This window comes from Prionailurus viverrinus, chromosome B2 (assembly GCF_022837055.1).
Source record: "Prionailurus viverrinus isolate Anna chromosome B2, UM_Priviv_1.0, whole genome shotgun sequence".
NCBI lineage: Eukaryota > Metazoa > Chordata > Mammalia > Carnivora > Felidae > Prionailurus > Prionailurus viverrinus.
The window spans coordinates 4739535-4760187 of record NC_062565.1 but is presented as its reverse complement, the minus strand read 5'-3'; the positions used below and the strand labels follow the sequence as shown (position 1 = coordinate 4760187).

Below are 20653 nucleotides of genomic sequence, written 5' to 3'. Positions count from 1 at the left end.
ACCTGTTGACTTTCATTGCATCCTGATTTGAAGGACAATAAACTAAGACAGAAAAGACATTACTACTGGACCAAATAGGGGACGTCTGGAAATGCACAGGCTCTTTGATAACTCTGTTGAGTGGATTGATTTTCTTACTTGTGACAATGCTGTGTGTTTGTGCAAGGGATACACAGATTACACGGGTTGCCATTATGGGATCGGCGCTGAAATACTTACTGTAAAGTGTCATAATGTCTACTAATGACTGTCAAATGACTCAACAAGAAAAAAAAAAAAGAAAAGAAAAAGAAAAAATTGGGCCTATGTGAGAGAAGGAAAGCAAATGGGGCAAACTGTTACCAACTGGTCAACCTCCGTAAAGGTAGATGGTGTTTATTACGCTAGTCTTGACTGTTCTGTCGATTGGAAGTTTTTTTTAATAAAAACGGGGGGGGGGGGCGGCGGCAAAAATAGCACTGTGCTCTATGAGTGACGCGGGGCTCCTGAGGTGCCCGGAAGTGATTCCCGGGTGTGACGAGAGTCCTCTGCTGACTCTGGAGTTGAGGGGACACTGAAGGCAGAAGAAGGGACACTATCTCAGCGTGTGGTTAGATACCCTGCCTCCTCAGTATCTGATGACCCAAACAGAGCCACTGGAGATCAGAAAAGGAAAAGCACCCTGGCGGGGGGTGGGGGGGCTCTCCCCACGGGGCCCCTCTGCAGGTCGACCAGCTTAAGCTCCGGAGACCACCTCGGCTGCAGGAAGCATCGGTGCCCATGTCCGCCCCCTCCCCCAGGCGGGGCACCTGCAGGCTTCCCCCTCAGCAGTCAGCCTCCATGATGGGAGTGAGGGTGGGTGGGGTGGGGCCAGCCCAGGGTGCTGACAGGGATGGCTCCCTTTACATTTTGTTTGCTGAGAACTTCAGGACTGATCTGTAAGGCTACTGTTTCTCCTACTTGTTCCTTTGTTCGGCCCCAAAAGATCACTCTTCTGAACTGGTGCCTGAATGGGACGCAAAGAGAATGGCATTGTCTTTCCCCTTGTAAGCTCTTAGTGCCTGAAACAGCTTCGCAAACCTGGGGGAAACTTCCTGACGTCTGAGCTCTGTGCTGCTCGAAAGCTTTGAAAGCAAACCCTCGGTATTATAAACCTCTTTTCTTAGAGCATCGTGTGTTTCTGTGAAAGAACACGTTACACTCTCCAAAAAGGCCAGTGATGTTATCATGCAAGCCAGGATTGGCACCAGTGTCTTCAAAAAAACCTTGGGGCCAGCTAGTTTAGCGGCTGAGGACCTCTGTGGACAGGATTTGCTTCCATCTCGCCCGTGCGGCGACTGATGAACATGGCTGCACCTACGGAAGCATCCAGAGCCTTCTTGCCCTAAACATTCTTTGCTATCAAATCCTGGCTTTGCAGTTCTGGGAAGACACAAACCCACCTGATGTCAAGTGAGGTAGGGCCCTGCAGAAATCCGACACTTTCTTCTCTAAGGCAGAAGTCCCTCTTGCTGAAATTGTAATCTACATCTTTGAATTTGCGAGCAGACTGTGATGCCATGTTTTGGCACTTGACCAAGGGCAGGTGTTTCCAAAACGGCTAGCAAATGTTCCAGGACAGGAAGCTCCTGCCGGTCCGTTATCTGCTCGTGGACTCTGAACGACCTCTGTAACTGCTCTTTTTATTTCACGAATATGGAGAAAGGTGGTCTCATGAACCAGGGCTGGGCTACTTCTAAGCCAGAGATCCTCAACCCCTGGGTTCACCAACTTGGGCGAGGAAAAGAAACCCTCTGCTGTTTCCCAACCTCTAATTGAAACTTATCCACTGTTGAAGTGTCACAAATGTAGAAAGGAAGCCCCAGCAGTATGACCGACCAGTACCTGTGACTCTGACACGGACAGAAATCACAGGCATGTTCCTGGTCACATCATTTGTCCTAGGTACCTTGAAAACTCATTTATACTTTTTGCTGCTTTAAAATCTTATAACTTCAAACAAGTAGAGGCACTGCTAGATCTTATAACTTAACGTTGACGTGCTAATAAAGCGGCAGAACTAAAGCACAGCATGATAATCAAAATATTTTGCTTGCTGACAACTGGACGGCTAATATTGAAATATCTGTTTCAGGATAATTGGTTTCTTTTGAATTCCTGGATTCTTTGTATTTTATTTCATGCATTTAAAAAGCGTTGTTCTGAAAGGGGAACATAGGTAAAGAAGCCCATTTCAGACCACGGAAAGGGACTAACGGTTCCGACCAGAGGCGCAGCTTGAATGACCATACAAAGTGACCCGTGAGGTCCCTCCCGCCGCAGGGCCGTGACAGACGCTCCGCTCTGGGAACTGTCCAGCAGACCCTCATGGGGCTGATGACTTCATTCATGGAATTCGATCGGTGAGCAGACTCACGGGCTAGTGAGACAAGCTGCTTTAATAATTCAGCTTTCATCAAAGACACTTGGTATCAGGTGACCCCGGGGGGACTGAAGATCTCCCTGTGTCATCTGTTTGGGCCTCAGAGACAGAAGCCAGGAGAGCACACTTCTGCTCAGGGTTCTTTATCTTGCCTCCTTTAAGACAGAAGGGAACTTCCTTACAATAAAATAATCCTGGGCAGGAGGCTTAGCGATACCCGACATCCAGGGAAGCCATCTTACCCCCCGGGTCTGTTCGACTTCCAGGAATAAAGCCAGATTCGACCACACGCTAGAAAATTTGGAAGCGCACTTAAACGTCAAAAACCAGGGCATCGCGGCTGACTCGCGCATTCACTGAAATTTCCGACAAGCGTTTGCAGCCTACGTGTGCAAAGAGTACAAGGCAGCACGAGCACACAAGAGCGAATGGCTTCGTAGAATCTACAGTCTTAAGGGTTTTACAAGCTTGTGAGCGAGCACGTTCCAAGGCACTAGGAAACGGGTGTCTGACAGGCGATGTTCGGGGACTGAGAAAAGCCAATAAAGGCCGCGGGGTCTAACGAAGACTCTGAACAAAAATACAACCGACCAAACTGCCCAGCAGTTGTCTTAAATAATTCCACGGACAGCCTCAAACCAACGCAAGAGAGGCCAACAGCAAAACATCTCCCTGAAGCGTAGCACGGGGCCGGAGGCTGACGCTCCCTTGTTGCTGGCGGTGACCAGCGATTCCGACAATCCCGGGGTGGGGGGCCTGGGGGGCACTTAAGCTGCTGAGCAGACCTGCGCGTACCTCTGTGTACTCCCTGTAGCTGCGACTGATCTCGGACAGACTCTCCCGGGCAGCTCTGCTGGCCGGGGAGGCTGCGAAGGCTTGCTTCATTTTGCTGGCACCGTCTTGGAGGCGTCTTTGGATACAGTAAGCTTCGTAGAGTTCGTCCACCTGTCAGAATCACAAGAGGGCACACAAGGGATGTAAACATTTCATCTCACTTGGAAGAAGTTACATGGGCCATGGCTACGTGCTTAAGGTATTTACGTTTCCGACCTCAACAAGGGGACTCTTGGCAGAAGCGTCATCCTTTCAGACAGAGACCAATCGTTTTTGTTTTAGCCACTGGGATCCATTTTCCATTCTGAAGCAGATTTTAATCTGAGCTGTCTTTTCAAATGGCACAAAATGGAAATGAGCTGAACACCGGTGGCTGCGTGAGATGTGTACTAGATAACGAAGGCAGGAGTCTTCTTCATAAGCAAAAAAACGCTGGAAGTGTTGATACGAGGCTATTATCACTTTATTTTAAGAGGACTGTCACAAGGTTATATCCACACATGTAAATTTATCAATTAAAAAAAAAAAGAAATTGAGGGGCGCCTGGGTGGCTCAGTCGCTTAAGCGTCCGACTTCGGCTCAGGTCATGATCTCGCGGTCCGTGGGTTTGAGCCCCGCGTCGCGCTCTGTGCTGACAGCTCAGAACCTGGAGCCCGCTTCCGATTCTGCGTCTCCCTCTCTCTCTGACCCTCCCCCACTCATGCTCTATCTCTCTCTGTCTCTCAAAAATAAATGAACATTAAAAAAAATTAAAAAAAAATTGAGCCAAGATTTTACAAAAATCATTTTCAATAAAGAGCCTCACAATAGACGTGAACATTTTCCTCCTACACCTCTACACCTATGCCTCTAGATGATAATAAACCTTCTGCAAATGACTATCAACCATACTCGTTCTATAAGCCTGATAATCACTTAATGCCTCTAAGGCAGTGATGTTCAATCAACCCAAGGCTGTTTTGACACCCAGGGGACATTTGGCAAAAGCTGGGGCCGTTTTGTTTCCCGTGGCACAGGGAGAGGCGCTACTGCTATCTGGTAGGTATAGAGGCCACGGATACTCAGCATCCTGAGCAGGAGAGGGCAGCCCCCGCAGCACAGGCCATCTCCAAATGTCAACTGTGCCTACACCGAGAGAACCTCGTTATTCCCGGTCACGTGTAGGTGCACAGGCTTGGACCGTCCTCCATTATCCACACGCTACCCAGTTAACTACAGCAGCCTGCAGGCAGATTAAAAGGACAGTAGCACCAGGCGTGAGCAGAAGCAAAGGAAATCCATGAGACCAGGAAGCCTGCCTCGGGCTACTTGTTGTCCTTTCTGTACGCACTTCACTGCCTCAAAAAGCTACAGAGCCAGAAGACGGTCGAGGTAAATGTCATGGGTTTTGGAGCTGAAGATTCCCCTTTGGTTCTGAAGGCGAGTTTTGGGGCGCTCGCTAAAAAGCATCAGTAGGACCCGCCAGTGGTGTGGTTTTCCCCAGTTGCGGTCTCTACATTAGACGTCATCACACTCAGCTTAGAAGATGAACGTTAAGAGATTGCAAATTATTCTCTGGTTACAGGATTCTCTGTCGCTCTTCAACAGTTCACTGCGCTCTGCTGAGGGAAATTGCCAGACTCCGGGAAGCAGCCTTTCATCTTTGGGGCCGATGGATTCGTGCCTGATTAAGGGGGAGACCTAGGACTCAGGGGTGGTGATGTGCCGATAAAATCGTTGGGCTGGTGACCGGCACAGAAGGTGGGTCCCATACTTAAAAGTTAAACTCAGCCTTACTTGGTGAGCTCATTACTATGCTGATGGCCAGGCCCCACTCTGAGATGCTGATTCAGGAGGTTAGGGCTGGGCTGGGCATCTGAAGTTTTAAATAAACGCTGCAGATCGTTCTGACGCGGGAGGTCCCCACGAAACTCTTAGAAGTGCAAGAGCTGATACCTCTTCCAGCGCAGGTCAGGCGGTTGTACCCAGGTAATCCCCTGGAAGCCTGTGCCTTCAACCTTTCCCCCCTGTGGCCGGGTTTGCCAAAGACTCCGAGTCTATAATCCCGTCTACAAGGAAGCTGCTGGCGGGGTGCTGGTTTAGCCCTGATGATGTAGTCTACTACTTTGCATTTAAAGATAAGTTAATTCTTCATTTTCATTTCAATATCAACCTATCCTAGCCAAATGAAGTTCACCTTTAGGATAAAGGGTTACCAAGTACTCACCTGAGCGGAAACGGGCCCGTCTGTAGGCAAGCATCTGTCTCGACTCTAAGTCAGCAGTGGCTCTCATCAAATAAACGGACTGACTCACTCGGTTGACTATAATTTGTGAGGCATGCTGTATATAGGTGTTGCAAACAGACCGCTACCAACCTTTAACAGCCGCCGGGATTGTTGTGTTTAACAATGATGGATACGAGATGGATAAATTCACTCCTACCTAATGCAGGGTTGTGCCTTCTTGCTGGGTTTCAATCTGCCAACACTTGCCAGCCACACGGCTGGATGTCATCTGATGGATGTCATTGTTTTATTTATTAACAGAGATTGGAGCAGTTTCAGATTTGCGGAGGGAAAAGGGATTTGTCAGAGTGGGAACACACAAAGGCAGTTATAGATACACGTGCTTACGTGTGCATAAATCATCACAGAATTTTAAAATGAAGGAACTCTTGGGGTCATTTAGACCGAACACGTGCACCTCCCAGCCCCATTTCACAGAGTCGAACACTCAGGTCCACGTCGGTGCTAGAGGCCAGAGAGCACACGCCTGGAATCCAGGGCTTCTGACTCCTAGCACAGAGATCGGCTGAAGCGTCCAGTCTCCATACTTGGAAGAGAGGCTGCCGCGCGGGGATGCAGACAGGAATAGCCACTGGTGTGATTTAGCGGCTCCCAAAGGGAAATATTTCCAGGCTGTCCCGGTAACTCTCTTAAGTGTTCAGAACAAGGGGTGACAAAGTCCCACCCCGCACAAGGCTGGCTGGACCATCAGTGAACTATCTGTAGGGTTCAGGGCTGGGTGTCAGGGAGCCTGGCAAAATGGCCCCATCTATGCGGGCGACGAAGATGAAGAGGTCATGCGAGAAAGGGCAGAAGGAACTGGGTGCTCGACAGGGTTAGAGAGGTACATGGCAGCGTCCGTAAGTACTTATACGGCCTTCACGAAGAAGTTTCTGGGGTACCGAGTTGTATGCGTGCCCAGAGGTCAAGTTATGCAAGCGTGAAGTTTCTCCTAGGTCCGTTTGGTTCAGTCTTTACCAAGACTACGTGGAGACTAAAAGCCCAGCAGGAGGCACTGTGGGTGCCTCACGGGAAGCACTTAATGTCTGTTGAACTGAGTAGGGTCGGTACTGTGCCGGACTGTCAGGCTCCTAAGTCTTGTTTGTCTCCATTTTTACTGCCTGTTGGAAGACTTAACTGCTAGGAGTCAATTAGGTAAGAAATTGTCCACGGACTAGACGCCACGCTTAGGCCCAAGGCGTAGTGATTAGTGACTGAGAACGGAAACACAGAAGCAAGACAACAGGAACTTCCATTACCTTACTGATGTGAAACTCCAGGCGTCTCATGTATCTTTCAATCGTTTTAATTTGCTGGAAATAAAAGAAGAAGTTTGAAAGAAAATGCAGCCATTTACAGTTTCACCCATCTAGACTGGCAGGAATATCTTCTCCCCGCTCTCCTACTCAGAAGTACCAGAAAATGCGAACCATCCCCTCTTTCTTCCAATCGTGGCTATTTCAGAGACTCTCTATGAACGATTCGGGAAGTATTTTCTGAAACATGGAATAAATATTCCGACAGATGAACTCGAGCTGGTTATTGGAATCGTTGTGTGGAACATCGAGGGAAGCCAATCAAATGGAACTCACTGGGTCTCTGGCAGGACGGTATCATGTTGGGCTAGACCTCAATCCCTCCATTCTGTCACCTCTAAGATGAACTCACCCCCCTGCCTTTTAGTGTCTCTGAAACGGGGGTGCATTTTACAATCCCTACTGCTGGGGCACACTCACAGATAATCACAGTGGTTCTATGTGTCATCCTTCGTTTGAGTTATAAATACTGTTATTACACGCATTCAATTTTTTTTTCTTTTTTTTTTTAATTTTTTTTTCAACGTTTATTTATTTTTTGGGGGACAGAGAGAGACAGAGCATGAACGGGGGAGGGGCAGAGAGAGAGGGAGACACAGAATCAGAAACAGGCTCCAGGCTCTGAGCCATCAGCCCAGAGCCCGACGCGGGGCTCGAACTCATGGACCGTGAGATCGTGACCTGGCTGAAGTCGGACGCTTAACCGACTGCGCCACCCAGGCGCCCCTACATGCATTCAATTTAATTACCCTTTAAAATGTCTTCAAAAAAACCCATCATACCATGATTCAGCATTAAAACTTTCTCTGCATCTACAGAAAGGCATGGGAAGGGGACAGCAGCATATTGAAAGAAACAAAAACAAAATCTACAACGAAAAGAAAGCTCGAAGGGCTTTGTCCTGAGGCATACAATACAAATTTTAAGTGAAAAGAAAAAAAAATGGTGCCAGGATTTAACTGGAATCACTTTTTTCCCTCTTAGGCGCATATAAAATACCAGTGTATTTTCCAATCAAGGACGTCTTTGGCTTGATGAAACAGTATAGTCCATATTTAGAAGGGGCACAGGTAAGGTGCTTAAATACCTGGGAAGTCCTGAAACTCATCAGCACACCGAGAACCCTCCAACCAGGTGGCACTTTTATGGAAGTGACCTTAAAGACGGCATTGGAGCTACATGATGGTAGCTCCCCCTCATTAGAGAAAAGCATGACTTTTCCTAGGCTTAGAAAAATCCTCAGTTCTCTGAGGTCTTGTTATGCCTAAGAGGACATCACTGACCTCTATTCAAAGATTTAGTGCTTATTTTCCAGCAACTCTCGGCACAGAATGATAACTTACCTTGTCTAGGTCATACAGGACACCCTAAAATAAAAAAAAAAGGAGTGTTGGGATTAAAACTTATTCTCCTCAAAATTGTTACTGATATGAACAGAGGGGTTTAGTCTGCATTTCTGCATTACCAGTGAAATGATGATCAAACCCGCCAAGTTCTACCGGGTTATTTCAAATAGCAGTAAGAGTACTTTTAAGAGCCAATATTTATTTATACTCCGTGTCTCCAGAATTCCACCCCAATCTCTCCACATGCTGGGAGCTTTAAGGGTTTCACTTGCTTTTAGCTCTCCTCTCTTACATATTGAGGAACACATAAATTCATGTTAAGTTTTAATTTTTTTAACATTTATTTTTTTGATAGAGACAGAGCATGAGCAGGGGAGGGGCAGAGAGAGCAAGAGAGAGCGAGAGAGAGGGAGACACAGAATTTGAAACAGGCTCCAGGCTCTGAGCTGTCAGCACAGAGCCCGACCGGGGCTCAAACCCATGAACGGTGAGACCATGACCTGAGCCGAAGTCGGATGCTTAACCGACTGAGCCACCCAAGTGCCCCCACGTTAACTTTTAAATAAAGAAGGGGCGCCTGGGTGGCTCAGTCGGTTGGGCGTTCGACTTCAGCTCAGGTCACGATCTCGCGGTCTGTGAGTTCGAGCCCTGCGTCGGGCTCTGGGCTGATGGCTCAAAGCCTGGAGCCTGCTTCCGATTCTGTGTCTCCCTCTCTCTCTGCCCCTCCCCCGTTCATGCTCTGTCTCTCTCTGTCTCAAAAATAAATTAAAAACGTTAAAAATAAAAAAAAATAAAATAAATAAAAAAAATAAAAAATTAAAAAAATAAATAAAGAAAAAAGTTAACATAAAATGCGGCAGTGATATATGTGTTAAAAGAATACTTGCCTTCCTGTTTAAACAGATAAAACTGGTGTTTAAGAGTGTTCTGGAGGGCGGTGATATGCTTTTCACAAAATGTTTTTTTAAGCAAGTTCATTTCCTGCGTGCTCATAATATCACAGCATAATCAGTACACCATTCCCACAGCCCCTTCGGGAGGGGTTTTACGGGACACTGGGTCCTGGCAGAAGCCCCTCCATCCATTCACCATTGTTCTCCAAGGAGACACATTTGTTGCCATTGGGGATGGCCAAGGGCATAGAAGCCCATTCCATGAGGAGCCACTCCCCACAGAGATGGGGCAGTTCATACTCTAACATCACCAGGGTATAAAATCCTTAGCTTCGACAAAGCTTTTAACCTCTAAGCCTTCAAAAAAGGACACCACTACACTTTTTCTCAAATCTCCTAAAACAGAAGAAGAGAGCGGCTGTTAACGCACAGCTGGACCCTCTAGTATACGGAGACTTTTCCTGGGCTTTCCGAAGCCTCGAAACATTCTGGTGTAAGATCATTTAGAACGGAACTAAATCGTTTTTTAAAGTTTATTTCATTTATTTTGAGAGAGAGAGACAGAGACAGAGACAGCGCAAGCAGGGGAGGGGCAGAGAGAGAGGGAGAGAGAGAGAATCCCAAGCAGGCTCCGCACTGTCAGAGTGGAGCCTGATGCGGGGCTCGAACTCATGAACCCAAGATCGTGACCTGAGCCAAAACCAAAAGTCAGATCTTAACCCACTGAGCCACCCAGGTGCCCCTGAACAAAATCATTTAAAATAGTGTATACAGGGGTGCCTGGGTGGCTCAGTTGGTTAAAGCATCCAACTTTGGCTCAGGTCACGATCTCACGGTTTGTGAGTTCGAGGCCCGCTTCGGGCCGTGTGCTGACAGCTGGGAGCGTGGAGCCCGCTTCGGATTCTGTGTCTCCCTCTCTCTCTGACCCTCCCCTGCTCATGCTCTGTTTCTTTCTTTCTCTCTCAAAAATAAATAAACATTAAAAATAAAATAGTGTATAGATTAGAGGCCTCTCTGCAAGCAGACAAGTCTTTACAGATTCATCGGACTAGAGGACATCTACAAACATCTTGAGCAGGAGGACGTGTAACTAAAGTGGACCGGGGCCCCTCCAGCTTCCCATAACAGGCACCACTGGAGCCTCCTTCCTTTCCCTCGTTGATGTCACTGAACTGTACTATTTTCTTAGTGGTTCTGGGTTCCAAACTCTGCACTAACAATATGCTAGGACAACCCCAATTTTGCATTTCCTTAGATTACTGGGAGGAGGGGCAGGGGGGTTGTGGCTGTTGTTTAGTATCTTTTCTCTTTTTTAAAATATCTTTTAAATGTTTATTTATTTTGGAGAGAGAGTATGAGCAGGTGAGGGGCAGAGAGAGAGGGAGAGAGAATCCCAAGCAGGTGCTGAGCTGTTAGCACAGAGTCCCCCGTGGGGCTCGAACTCACGAACAGTGAGATCATGACCTGAGCTGAAGTCGGATGCTTAACCGGCTGAGCCACCCACGTGCCCCAGTATTTTTTCTTGATTATAAAGTCTACCTGCATAAACATGTTTGGAAAATACTGAAAGGTATCAAGAATAAAGCATTAAGAAGAAATATAACCTCCTTCACAAATACGCATCAGGACGCAGATATAGTAAGTACTTTGCCCCTTGGATCTGATTTTCTTTTTTTTAAAGATATTTCTATTTTTATTTTTTATAATGTTTTATTTATATATTTTGAGGGAGAGAAAGAGCAAGGGAGGGGCAGAGAAGGAGGGAGAGAGAGGAATTCCAAGCAGGCTCTGCACTGTCAGCACAGAGCTCAATGTGGGGCTCAAACCCACAAACTGAGATCGTGATCTGAGCCGAGACCAAGAGTCGGACACTTAAGCAACGGAGCCACCCAGGCGCCCCATGACCTGCTTTTCTTAAAGGTTCTTCCTTGTCCTCGTACCCTTCTCCATCTCCCCATTTCCATCCAGGACAAAAAGAAAAGGACACTTAGCCATAAAAAGGAATACTGTGTTAACATCCTACTGCTTGAACGACACCTACCAGGCGAGAGTTCCTTCTCATATCTTTTAACTGAGCTGTCAACTTGTCCAACTCCGTCTGGTGAACCTCCAGATACTCGCTGCAAAAAACAACAGGAAACACCACTGTGAACTCTGTGCCTGGCAAGTGACATCTGGTGCCGGTGCTGACCCTGTCCTCCTGAAGGGGATTAAGAATCTGGTTCCTGCTCTGCAGAGGGCAAAGTCGGTGGGAGAGAGGCTGTGTGTTTCCCAATCTCTCAACTTTTGGAAAGCTCCAGCAGTTGCTTCTGGTACTCTCCAGATGGTTAAAGAGGAGAACCCTGTGAGGCTGAAAGTCCAAAAAGAAAAACCAATGGGGAGAGAAGGGGCAAAACACCTATGGAGTCTGTCCTGGGTCCAGGTTTCCAGAATTCTATCTAGTTAAATACAACACTGACTCTATACGGCACCCTGCACTCTAGGGAAATTTTATTCTGGGAAAATAATAATAATAATAATAATAATAATAATAATAATAATAATAATAAATATATATAATATATACGACACAATATGACGTAATACAACAACTTGGGAAGGTTTCAGAACTCTTCCTCAGCAATCACTAAAATGGAGAAGTCTGTCCACCATTGTTTAATTAAGTGGACTCCAATTCAAGGTCAAGTTAAACACATCACTAGTTCAGATCTCCTTCAATGTCATGGATATGATGTGGAAACCCAACATATTTCACATGTTTGGGACTCATTTAAGGCTTCCTCGGTTGCAGTACAAGAATGAAATATCACTACAGAAATAGACATTTTAAAATGATCTCCTAAGACTTTGCTGTGTGCCCCCACCTCCCCACCTCCCGTGGGACTTTAGAAAGGAGACACGTTCTAGGGTATTGTTGGTTCAACGTTCTTACTCAAGTCCATTTTTCAAGGCTCTGACGACCTCTTCTACCCTCTTAGGCTGAGGCTCTTTGGGAGGGTTATTGTTTTTGTGTCCTAAATTGTGCATTTTCTTCAGTTTGGCCTGAGGCTTCTTGAGAGCGGAGGGATTTTCGATAAAGGAGTTACATCTACGCAGAGAAAAAAGAAATTGTGAGTCTCGGCGTCCAAAAGGACTTGAGCAAAGACATGCCTTTTTCATCGTCTTGTGTTTGTATTCATGTCTTTCGGGGAAGGTATCAGTCCCTTATATATGCACAACCTGAGCCATCCTGTGTTTAGTCTATCAGCAGATGTACTATCAGATTTATTGCCCTGAACTGGACAGGCTACCTGTCTAGCCCGTCAGGTACCGTGCTCTGCGTGGAAACATGCCACACCACTGACACCTTATGGAAAGCCAAGGACAAACACTTCTGAGGAAGTGAGGAAGCAGAAGGATATAATCCAATGGAAAAATATGTGCGCTACGTAACCTTGGGCACGAGCGTCTACTAAATTCGTCTAGGATGTGAATGAACAGTTTTGTTTTTTAAATGTTTGTTTAGAGAGAGAGAGAGAGAGAGAGAGAGAGAGAGAGAGAGAGAGAAAGTGTGCAAGAGGGGCAGAGAGAGAGGGAGACAGAGAATCCCAAGCAGGTTCCATGCTGTCAGTGCAGAGCCCAAATCGAGGCTCGATCCCATGAACCATGAGATCATGACCTGAGCCAAGATCAAGAGTTGGATGCTCAACAGCCTGAGCCCCCCGGGTGCCCCTGAACAGTTTTTAGATAAAGGAAAAAGCACGACACGTGGCTAACTCCAGACAGCAGTAAAGAAAAGCCCAGGGGCGCGTGGGCATCTGACTTCGGCTCAGGTCACGATCTCACAGTTCGTGGGTTTGAGCCCTGCAGCGGGCTCTGTGCTGACAGCTCGGAGCCTGGAGCCTGCTTCGGATTCTGTGTCTCCCTCTCTCTCTGCCCTTTCCCGGCTTGCACTCTGTCTCTCTCTCTCTCTCAAAAATAAATAAACATTAAAAAAATTAAAAAAAAAAAAGAAAAGTCCATGTAGCTGGGCCAATAGCTTGTTTTCAGCTTGATTTTGATGGAGCAAATGATCTTTAGGTAGAACATAAAACTTAGCGTCACATTAGTGGCAGGGAGTGCGGTGGGAAGGTGGACACCTGATAGCTTAGACCCAAACTACTGATCCGATTAGGAGACCAAGAGGCCAGAACCTCACTGACCCCACCGTCAACGGGAAAGCCGTGACCTCCGAGTGTGGCAGGTGCCTGCCCTGTGCCCCTCCCAGGTTACTTGTCCTTTTCCTCTGCCGCAACCGTGCGCACCAAAGGGGATGTGACAGGTCAGAGCACAAGGTCCCGAGAGCCTGTAAGACCTCTGCTGTGTCAGAAAAACCGACGACAGACCTACTCCATGTTACCTATTTCGTTACCCGTGTGTTCCCCCAAGTCCTGGCGTAGATGAAGGGAGATTCCAGAGAAAGCGGAAGACTAACTTCCCGAGCCCGTATCCGAATGACATCTGCTTCCCAGAGCTGATGTGCAGATGCTGTCTTTACCGGCTGCGTAACTTTATACCCAACGCAGTCTCCCAAATCTGGATGCCGTGGGGAATGTGCTGCATGGGGCGTGGGGTGGGAGGGTGGGGAAAGCCATGCACAGATACCGCTGGCTTGTCCAAGATCCTCAGACATCTGCTTTGCAGCAGGAATTTGAAATGACAGAAAAGAAACCACCGTCCTTAATTTCTGGTGCATTACGTCTGTTTCATGAAAGAGATTCAAAGAGCACGTTTGTGTGTGTGTTTTGACAAGGCTGCGTGCTCACAGAGCCTCTCCAGGGCACGAGCTCACGTCCTTCTCACGTCGCGTCCCGGAAGAGACCCACACACGACTTGCCTGGATCGCCTCTCCTGAAGGCCGCTGAACCCCGCAAAGGACTGGCTTCTGATGATCCCATTGGGTCCCCCAGGTGAGAAGGACTGGGACCCTACCAACATGATTTCTGGGAGTCTGGCTGGTAGTCCTGTAAGACAGTGGAAAGATTATGGCAAATTACAGGCAGGTCCAGGCAGAAAAGACACTAAGCTTGTCAACAATGACAAAGGTGAGGTGAGGTGAGTCATGAGACCATTAGATGTTTGTAAGTCTTGTTTCCTAGGGCTCGTTCCTTTCCAAAGGATTCAGCTCGCGGGTGAAGAAGAAAAAGATACCCACCTACTGAGACAGAAATAAATGAAAATTGCACACAATTATCAGTCATTTTAGGTTTCTTTTCTGGGATTTTTTTTTTTTTTTTTTTTTTAGACAGGCTCAGATACACGAAAACTTCGGAACGTTTACCTCCATTCAACAGCAGAAACACACAAACAGGCCAAGTCAACGTTTCGGCCAGGCCCCGCATCCCATTCAAAACACAAGTCAGGTCTCAGGGTAGGATTCTACATTTAGAAGTCAGATGGCTGAAAACACGAGGTTTCTTTAGAGATGAATTTACTTAAGCTTGTTCTCCTTTCTACCCTTAAGTATATTTTGAAAGATACGATCTCACCACTGTTGTGGCCTTGCGAAACAAGACGGGTAAAGAGAGCATTCACAAAAGTGGGGATAATGTAGGTTATTAAATGAGAATGCAGGAGGAGCGGGAGGAAAGGGAGGGGGAAATACAGCAGAAAGCACGCCCCCTATTTCAGTCTCTTGCTCGGCTTTTGTCGAGACTCACCACGCCAATGACTAAGAGGCATTGTCAAAACACAACTCTGGCGGACACAAGCCTGAGGTTAGTTCCCCCAAAGGACTGGCCTGAGCTGTTAGGTAATTCTACCCGCCTAGGTCAGGCAGAGTGGAAGCAGATACCATTGTCTTAGCAGGGAACCTCACTCCGGAGAGGAACAGGCTCCAGGAGAATGGGGAGGCAGCCTCTGGGAGGACTGAGGGCTTCCAGAGTGAGCAGACACCCACCTGGCCTGTTTGAACAGCACCAGTAACTGTCCTTTAAAGACCCAGCAAGGAAGAAAAGCTAAAAGGCACAGCAGCGGAACTTTCCAGATGGGATGGAAGAGTCACTTGGCTAGGGCGTACTCGGACTGGCCCCTCCTCCATGCCTTGGCTGGTTTCTAAATCCCCTCATTCGGTCCCTACCCCCTCCCTCCCTCTCTAGAAGAAAGCAGCTCTGGGGTGTACAGGGATTCTTGCAGAGCCCGGGTGTTGACTCACCCGGCAACAGGCCTGGCAACAGGCACCAGGCTTGCTGGATGGGACCACAGCCCCACCAGTTCCATGCCAGCTATGGGGGGGGGGGGGGAGGTTAAGTTTTGCTGGAGTTCTCTAGCATTTTAAAAGTGACGATGGAGGGGCGCCTGGGTGGCGTAGTTGCCTGAGCATCCGACTTCGGCTCAGGTCATGATCTCACGGTTCATGGGTTCGAGCCCCGCGTCGGGCTCGGTGCCGGCAGCTCGGGGCCTGGAGCCCGCTTCGGACTCTGTGTCTCCCTCTCTCTCTGCCCCTCCCCTTCCGATGCTCTGTCTCTCTTTCTCTCTCAAAAATAAACATTAAAAAAATAAAAGAAGTGATGATGCGTGTGTGTGCGCGTGTGCGTGCAGTGAAGGTAATACCTCATGCACCGATGGCAGGGAGAAATGCAAGACTCAACGAGGTCCTTCTAGGGGCTCTCTGCTGCTTACTAAGGGGTCGTCCGCGTCTCAGGCTCATACAGCACGCCTGTGTCATCTTTGTGTCTACATCAAACCTGTCCTGAGTATCAAGAAGACACTATCGTCGCGGCGCCTGGGTGGCTCGGTCGGTTAAGCGTCCGACTCCGGCTCAGGTCCGGATCTCAAGGTTCGCGAGATGGAACCCCGGTCAGGCTCACTGCTGTCGGTGCAGAGCCCGCTTTGGGGGCTCTGCCCCCCTCTCTCCGCCCCTCCCCTGCTCGCTCTCTCAAAAAATAAATGAATACTAAAAAAAAAAGGAAGAAGACACTTTAGTTTGCGTTATTTCTGTACTCAACAGTTTTATAATCACCTTAAGGTCTAAATTTGGGGAATTTTATTAGTACTGTATCTCACTTCATAAATTATTGCTCAGTAGATCTGTTGTTGCAATTATGGGATTCTTCGATCACGGGGGAAGAATTAAAGCATTTGAAATATTTTAATGGCATGATCCTTTTTTTAAGCCACAAAGATTTGTTTTCTCTTATCCATTCGATCGGTAGTTTCCACTAGGGGCATCTGGATCCTGTGGCCAGGCGTTCAATTTAATTAATGCGGAAGGCCACGTGGGTACTGGGGTTTTGCAAAGGTCCTCAACTGATTCTTAGCTCAGCAAAGACAAGAAAAAAAAAAAATGATGCCAAGTTGGTTGAAATTTTAAAACTTCAGTTAGAATAATCTTCTCAACTCCAACTTTTAATGTATACCGTTCGGTCTTAAATAGGCTTCTCTTTGCAAAGTTTAAATGTCTGGTTAAATGAATTAAACCCATGAACCGGATGGTAGACTAATTCACCTTTTCCCTCCGTTCAGCGACAGATAAGGGTCTTGAGAATAAGACACACGCCTGTCCAGGATTCTAGGACTGTAAAGTGCTTTGGGATGGGTAAAACCCTCGGAAGCTACATGTTGAATGGACGATCAGTAGGAACGTGCTTGCTGGTCTGAGGAATGATCGTTATCAGGCAAGAATTTGGCCGAGAGCTGGTTTAGGCCGAGATCTCTATCCTACGGGTCAGCTGTCCCGAAGGCTGACAAGCCGCCCAAGGGGAGTCGTAGAGCACAAGTGCACAGCCCCCCACACAAAGTCCGGCTGTTGGAGAAAGGGGTAGGTTGGGACCGGGGAGACAGAGGAGGAGGCACTCGGGCCACGTGACCACCCCGTCCCGCAACTCAGAAGGAGGCAAGTTCTTTGCCACCAGCCTTCCGGCTGCCTCAGCTTCTCCACACTGGCACATTTACCTGAAAGGCTCTGTTGCCTCCTTTTTGATGACCCCACTCCCGCCTCTGTGCTCTCAAAGTCTGCAGGCTCCTCCCTGGCTCCCTAAGAAGCCCCATGGATGCAGTCTTCCCAGCTTCCAGCAAAACCACCCCCCAAACTGCACCGGTCCCTTTCAGGGCTCTAAGGACTTAAAACCAGTCATCCCCACCTGAGTCATTTACATTTTCCTTTTACATGCTCCTTTGGCCTGAACGCTTGAACTTAAAAAAAGAAAAAAAGGCCACAGTAGAACTGGAGTATCGATGCTGGGATGCTGGTAGGGATAGGGGGTTAAAGCTGGGTTTATCCTCCAAAGTTTGGAGAACAATTTGGAAGATCTGTTTAAAAAGTCAAACATTTGGGGCGCCTGGGTGGCCCAGTCAGTTGAGCGTCTGGCTCTTGATTTCGGGTTGGTCATGGTCTCAGGGTCGTGGGATTGAGCCCCACATTGGGTTCCGTGCTGAGCACGAATCCTGCTTAAGATTCTCTCCCACCCTCTGCCTCTCCCTTCTGCTCACCCTCACATGTGTGCACTCTCTCTCTCCCTCAAATAAATAAATACATAAATAAAATAAAAGGTTAAACATTGGTATCCTTTAACATGTCCTATCTACTCTTCAGTCTGTCCTGTAGAGAAAGACTCAAGTTCACAAAGGGGCATTTACAGGGATGTTGATGACAGGCAGTGGAACAGGGGAAAAACGGAAACAAATGCCAGTTTTTACAGCAAGAGTCGATAATACATCACGGCAAAACCCTGGGATAGAATACTACGTGGCAGTTAGAAAACAATAGGTCCGGGGGGGCATCTGGGTGGCTCGGTCGGTTGAGCATCTGACCTCAGCTCAGGTCATGATCTCACGGTTCATGGGTTTGAGCCCCACGTCTGGTTCTCTGTTGTCAGCTCGGAGCCTGCTTCACATCCTCTGTCTGCCCCTCCCCTGCTCGTGCTCTGTCTCTCTCTCTCCCTCAAAAACAAATACACATTAAAAAAAGGACAAAAAAGGAACATATATGATACGTGCTGGGCAACATATGTACTTATACTGTTGTGTAGAAGTCTTGCAAAGGAGAAATCTGACTTCTAAGAAGTCATGTGTCAGGTTTCACAAATTCTCATGACACCAGAACAGTTCAGATTCCCCCGGTGACATCCTTACGAGTCCTGAGCTTTGTGCCAACGTCTTTATTTCATCTGCAAAACTTGTGTGTGGTGGTGGGGGGGTACTCAGCACGTGGGGCACCCAGCACGTGAGGCCAACGCTCTTCAGATACCATGTCTAGTAAGCAAGAAACTCCTCGGAAAACAACCAACTCTTCTTTGGGTGCTGCTACTTAAAACTGCTGGGGCTCCGAAAAACGTTTGGACTCGTCGTCCAGTCTTCTGAAAGATGCCAACACCAGAGTTCCTCTGTACCTGACCAATCCCAGGCCAGTTTCCATTCTGAGGCAAACGGTCAAGTGCGGGTCTGGTCCTCACTCTGCTTTGTCCCAGGACACCCGGCTGCTGTTCCAGGCAGCTGTCCCTGCCCTTCCATCCCTCACCCCACGGGAAGCATGGGATGCCTCTGGAAAGAATCCCAAGCACCTTGCCTCGAGCAGGCCCTGCCGTTCTGAGCTGAGCCTCTTGGAAAAGCAGCCAGAAAGCCACAGCTGCTTCTCTTCTCGACTCTTTGAAAAATGCAGCTTCCTTCTCTGCGGCACAGTGACAGGATCCGACCAAACACGGACCAGGGGCTTTTGCAATTAAAGCGAGTATCGGATTTTACACGTCATAACACGGGGATACAGGTACAATGGGCCTCGGTGGGCGCTGTGAGCCACCGCCCCCGGTGGAAAGTCCTGGGCTTGGTTTAGATTAGAAGGCAGCTGATCAAATCGGCAGGCAGGTCTTGGAGAAGAGCACAGAGCCTGGAGGTGGCAGGGTCTGGGGTGGGGGCGGAGGCAGATAAAAAGAAACCAGGGGATGAAGAGGTCCCCCCTCACGCCGCCGGGTCTCCTGCCCTGTTTCGACCACAATATGAGTGTAATTCAGAGGGGGAAATAGCCGGCTAGCTGGGGAACGAAGCGATAAGCTGACTCTTAAGAATACATGAACGAGTGATATAAAAATCAACCCTGGACAGTTGCTTGCGGGGTGGGCAATACGAGCTTTTATCACACAGCAGGCCCGCGCGCAGCAGGGTCTACACTGCGGCGTGTGGTAGCTGCACCAGCAGAAGTGGTAAAAGGGGGAGAAAAACTTTGGAAAAGTTCGGTCCTGGCGATGGGTCTGTCTCCCATTGTATCTTTATTACCCTGTATTTTGGCTTATACTTTCTTGTGACTTTGATGAGCCCGAGTTGCAAGCCTCTCCTCCCAAATCTGAACCGTTCCTCTAGGGGACCCGTGAGGTCGAGTGCGCTAAGGTAAGAGCCCAGCTGCAGGCTGACCTCCCTGCAACGCCTGCCCGGCCAGAGTCTCCACACCAACCGGGTCAGGGAGGGGGGCCCGAGGCATGGAGCAACCTGTAAAGTAACCGGACAAACTGTCCAGTCAGCTAGAAGGAATGTGAATCAGATTGTTACAGCTAAGTCTACTGAGATTCGTTCAAGGAAATGGGAATTATTGGGGTGCCCGGGGGGTTCAGTGGGTTGAGCTTCTGACTCTCCCCTTCAGCTTGGGTCATGATCTCATGGTTTGTGAGTTCGAGCCCCGCTGACAGTGCGGAGCCTGCTTGGGATTCTCTCTCTCTTCTCTCTGCCCCCTCCCCCCCCCCCAAAGAAATAAACTTAAGAAAAAACACAATGATTCTGAACATAATGCATGCTAATTTTTGCAACCTGCTTATTTTTATCAGGTTCTTTTTATAGGGCTCTGTCCAAAGGGTTATAAATCAGCTTTCTTCATAAACTATCTTCAAAAAGGGTACTTAAGGGGCATCTGGGTGGCTCAGACAGTTAAGCGTCTGACTTCGGCTCAGTCATGATCTTGTGGTTCGTGAGTTCAAGCCCCACGTCGGGCTCTGTGCTGACAGCTCAGAGCCTGGACCCTGCTCTGGATTCTGTGTCTCCCTCTCTCTCTGCCCTTCCTCTGCTCACACTTTGTCTCTGTCTCAAAAATAAATAAACATTAAAAAAATAAATAAAAGGGGCGCCTGGGTGGCGCAGTCGGTTAAGCGTCCGACTTCAGCCAGGTCACGATCTCGCGGTCCGTGAGTTCAAGCCCTGCGTCAGGCTCTGGGCTGATGGCTCGGAGCCTGGAGCCTGTTTCCGATTCTGTGTCTCCCTCTCTCTCTGCCCCTCCCCCGTTCATGCTCTGTCTCTCTCTGTCCCAAAAATAAATAAAAAAACGTTGAAAAAAAATAAATAACAATAAAAAGGGTACTTAAGTCTGCCCCGTATTCCATATGTTCCTTTGGATAATCAGTGGAAATAGAACCAGTCTGTGTGATATATGCTTTTTATTTCTGATTTTAAGATGCGGCCAAAGGCAAAGCGAACCCGTCTGATGGTGACCCCAGGGTTCTGTTGGGGAAATGGGGGACTAATTAGCATTAGTCCACGCTTGGCTTGTAGGACCCAAACATCATGAAATTAAAACATGACAAAATGGCTGGACATCATCGCCCTAACCCTTGAAGAGAAAGCTAGTTTTTTTTTTTAATGCGTATTAATTCTTGAGAGGC

The 20653-nt window shown here is 48.1% G+C and overlaps 1 protein-coding gene across 5 annotated transcripts in view; it reads right to left on the bottom strand.

Moving 5' to 3' along the window:
- The window catches only part of RIPOR2 (RHO family interacting cell polarization regulator 2), a 232991-nt gene that overhangs the window by 49971 nt on the left and 162367 nt on the right, over positions 1–20653 (bottom strand). For all 5 annotated transcript variants that reach the window (XM_047859368.1, XM_047859370.1, XM_047859367.1 and 2 more), the window contains exons 2-7: positions 13912–14038; positions 11989–12144; positions 11098–11176; positions 8161–8184; positions 6761–6814; positions 3197–3346 (exon numbers count right to left, since the gene is read on the bottom strand). In XM_047859368.1, the coding sequence (XP_047715324.1) occupies positions 3197–3346; positions 6761–6814; positions 8161–8184; positions 11098–11176; positions 11989–12144; positions 13912–14038 (590 nt within the window). The remainder of the gene's footprint in view (positions 1–3196; positions 3347–6760; positions 6815–8160; positions 8185–11097; positions 11177–11988; positions 12145–13911; positions 14039–20653) is intronic.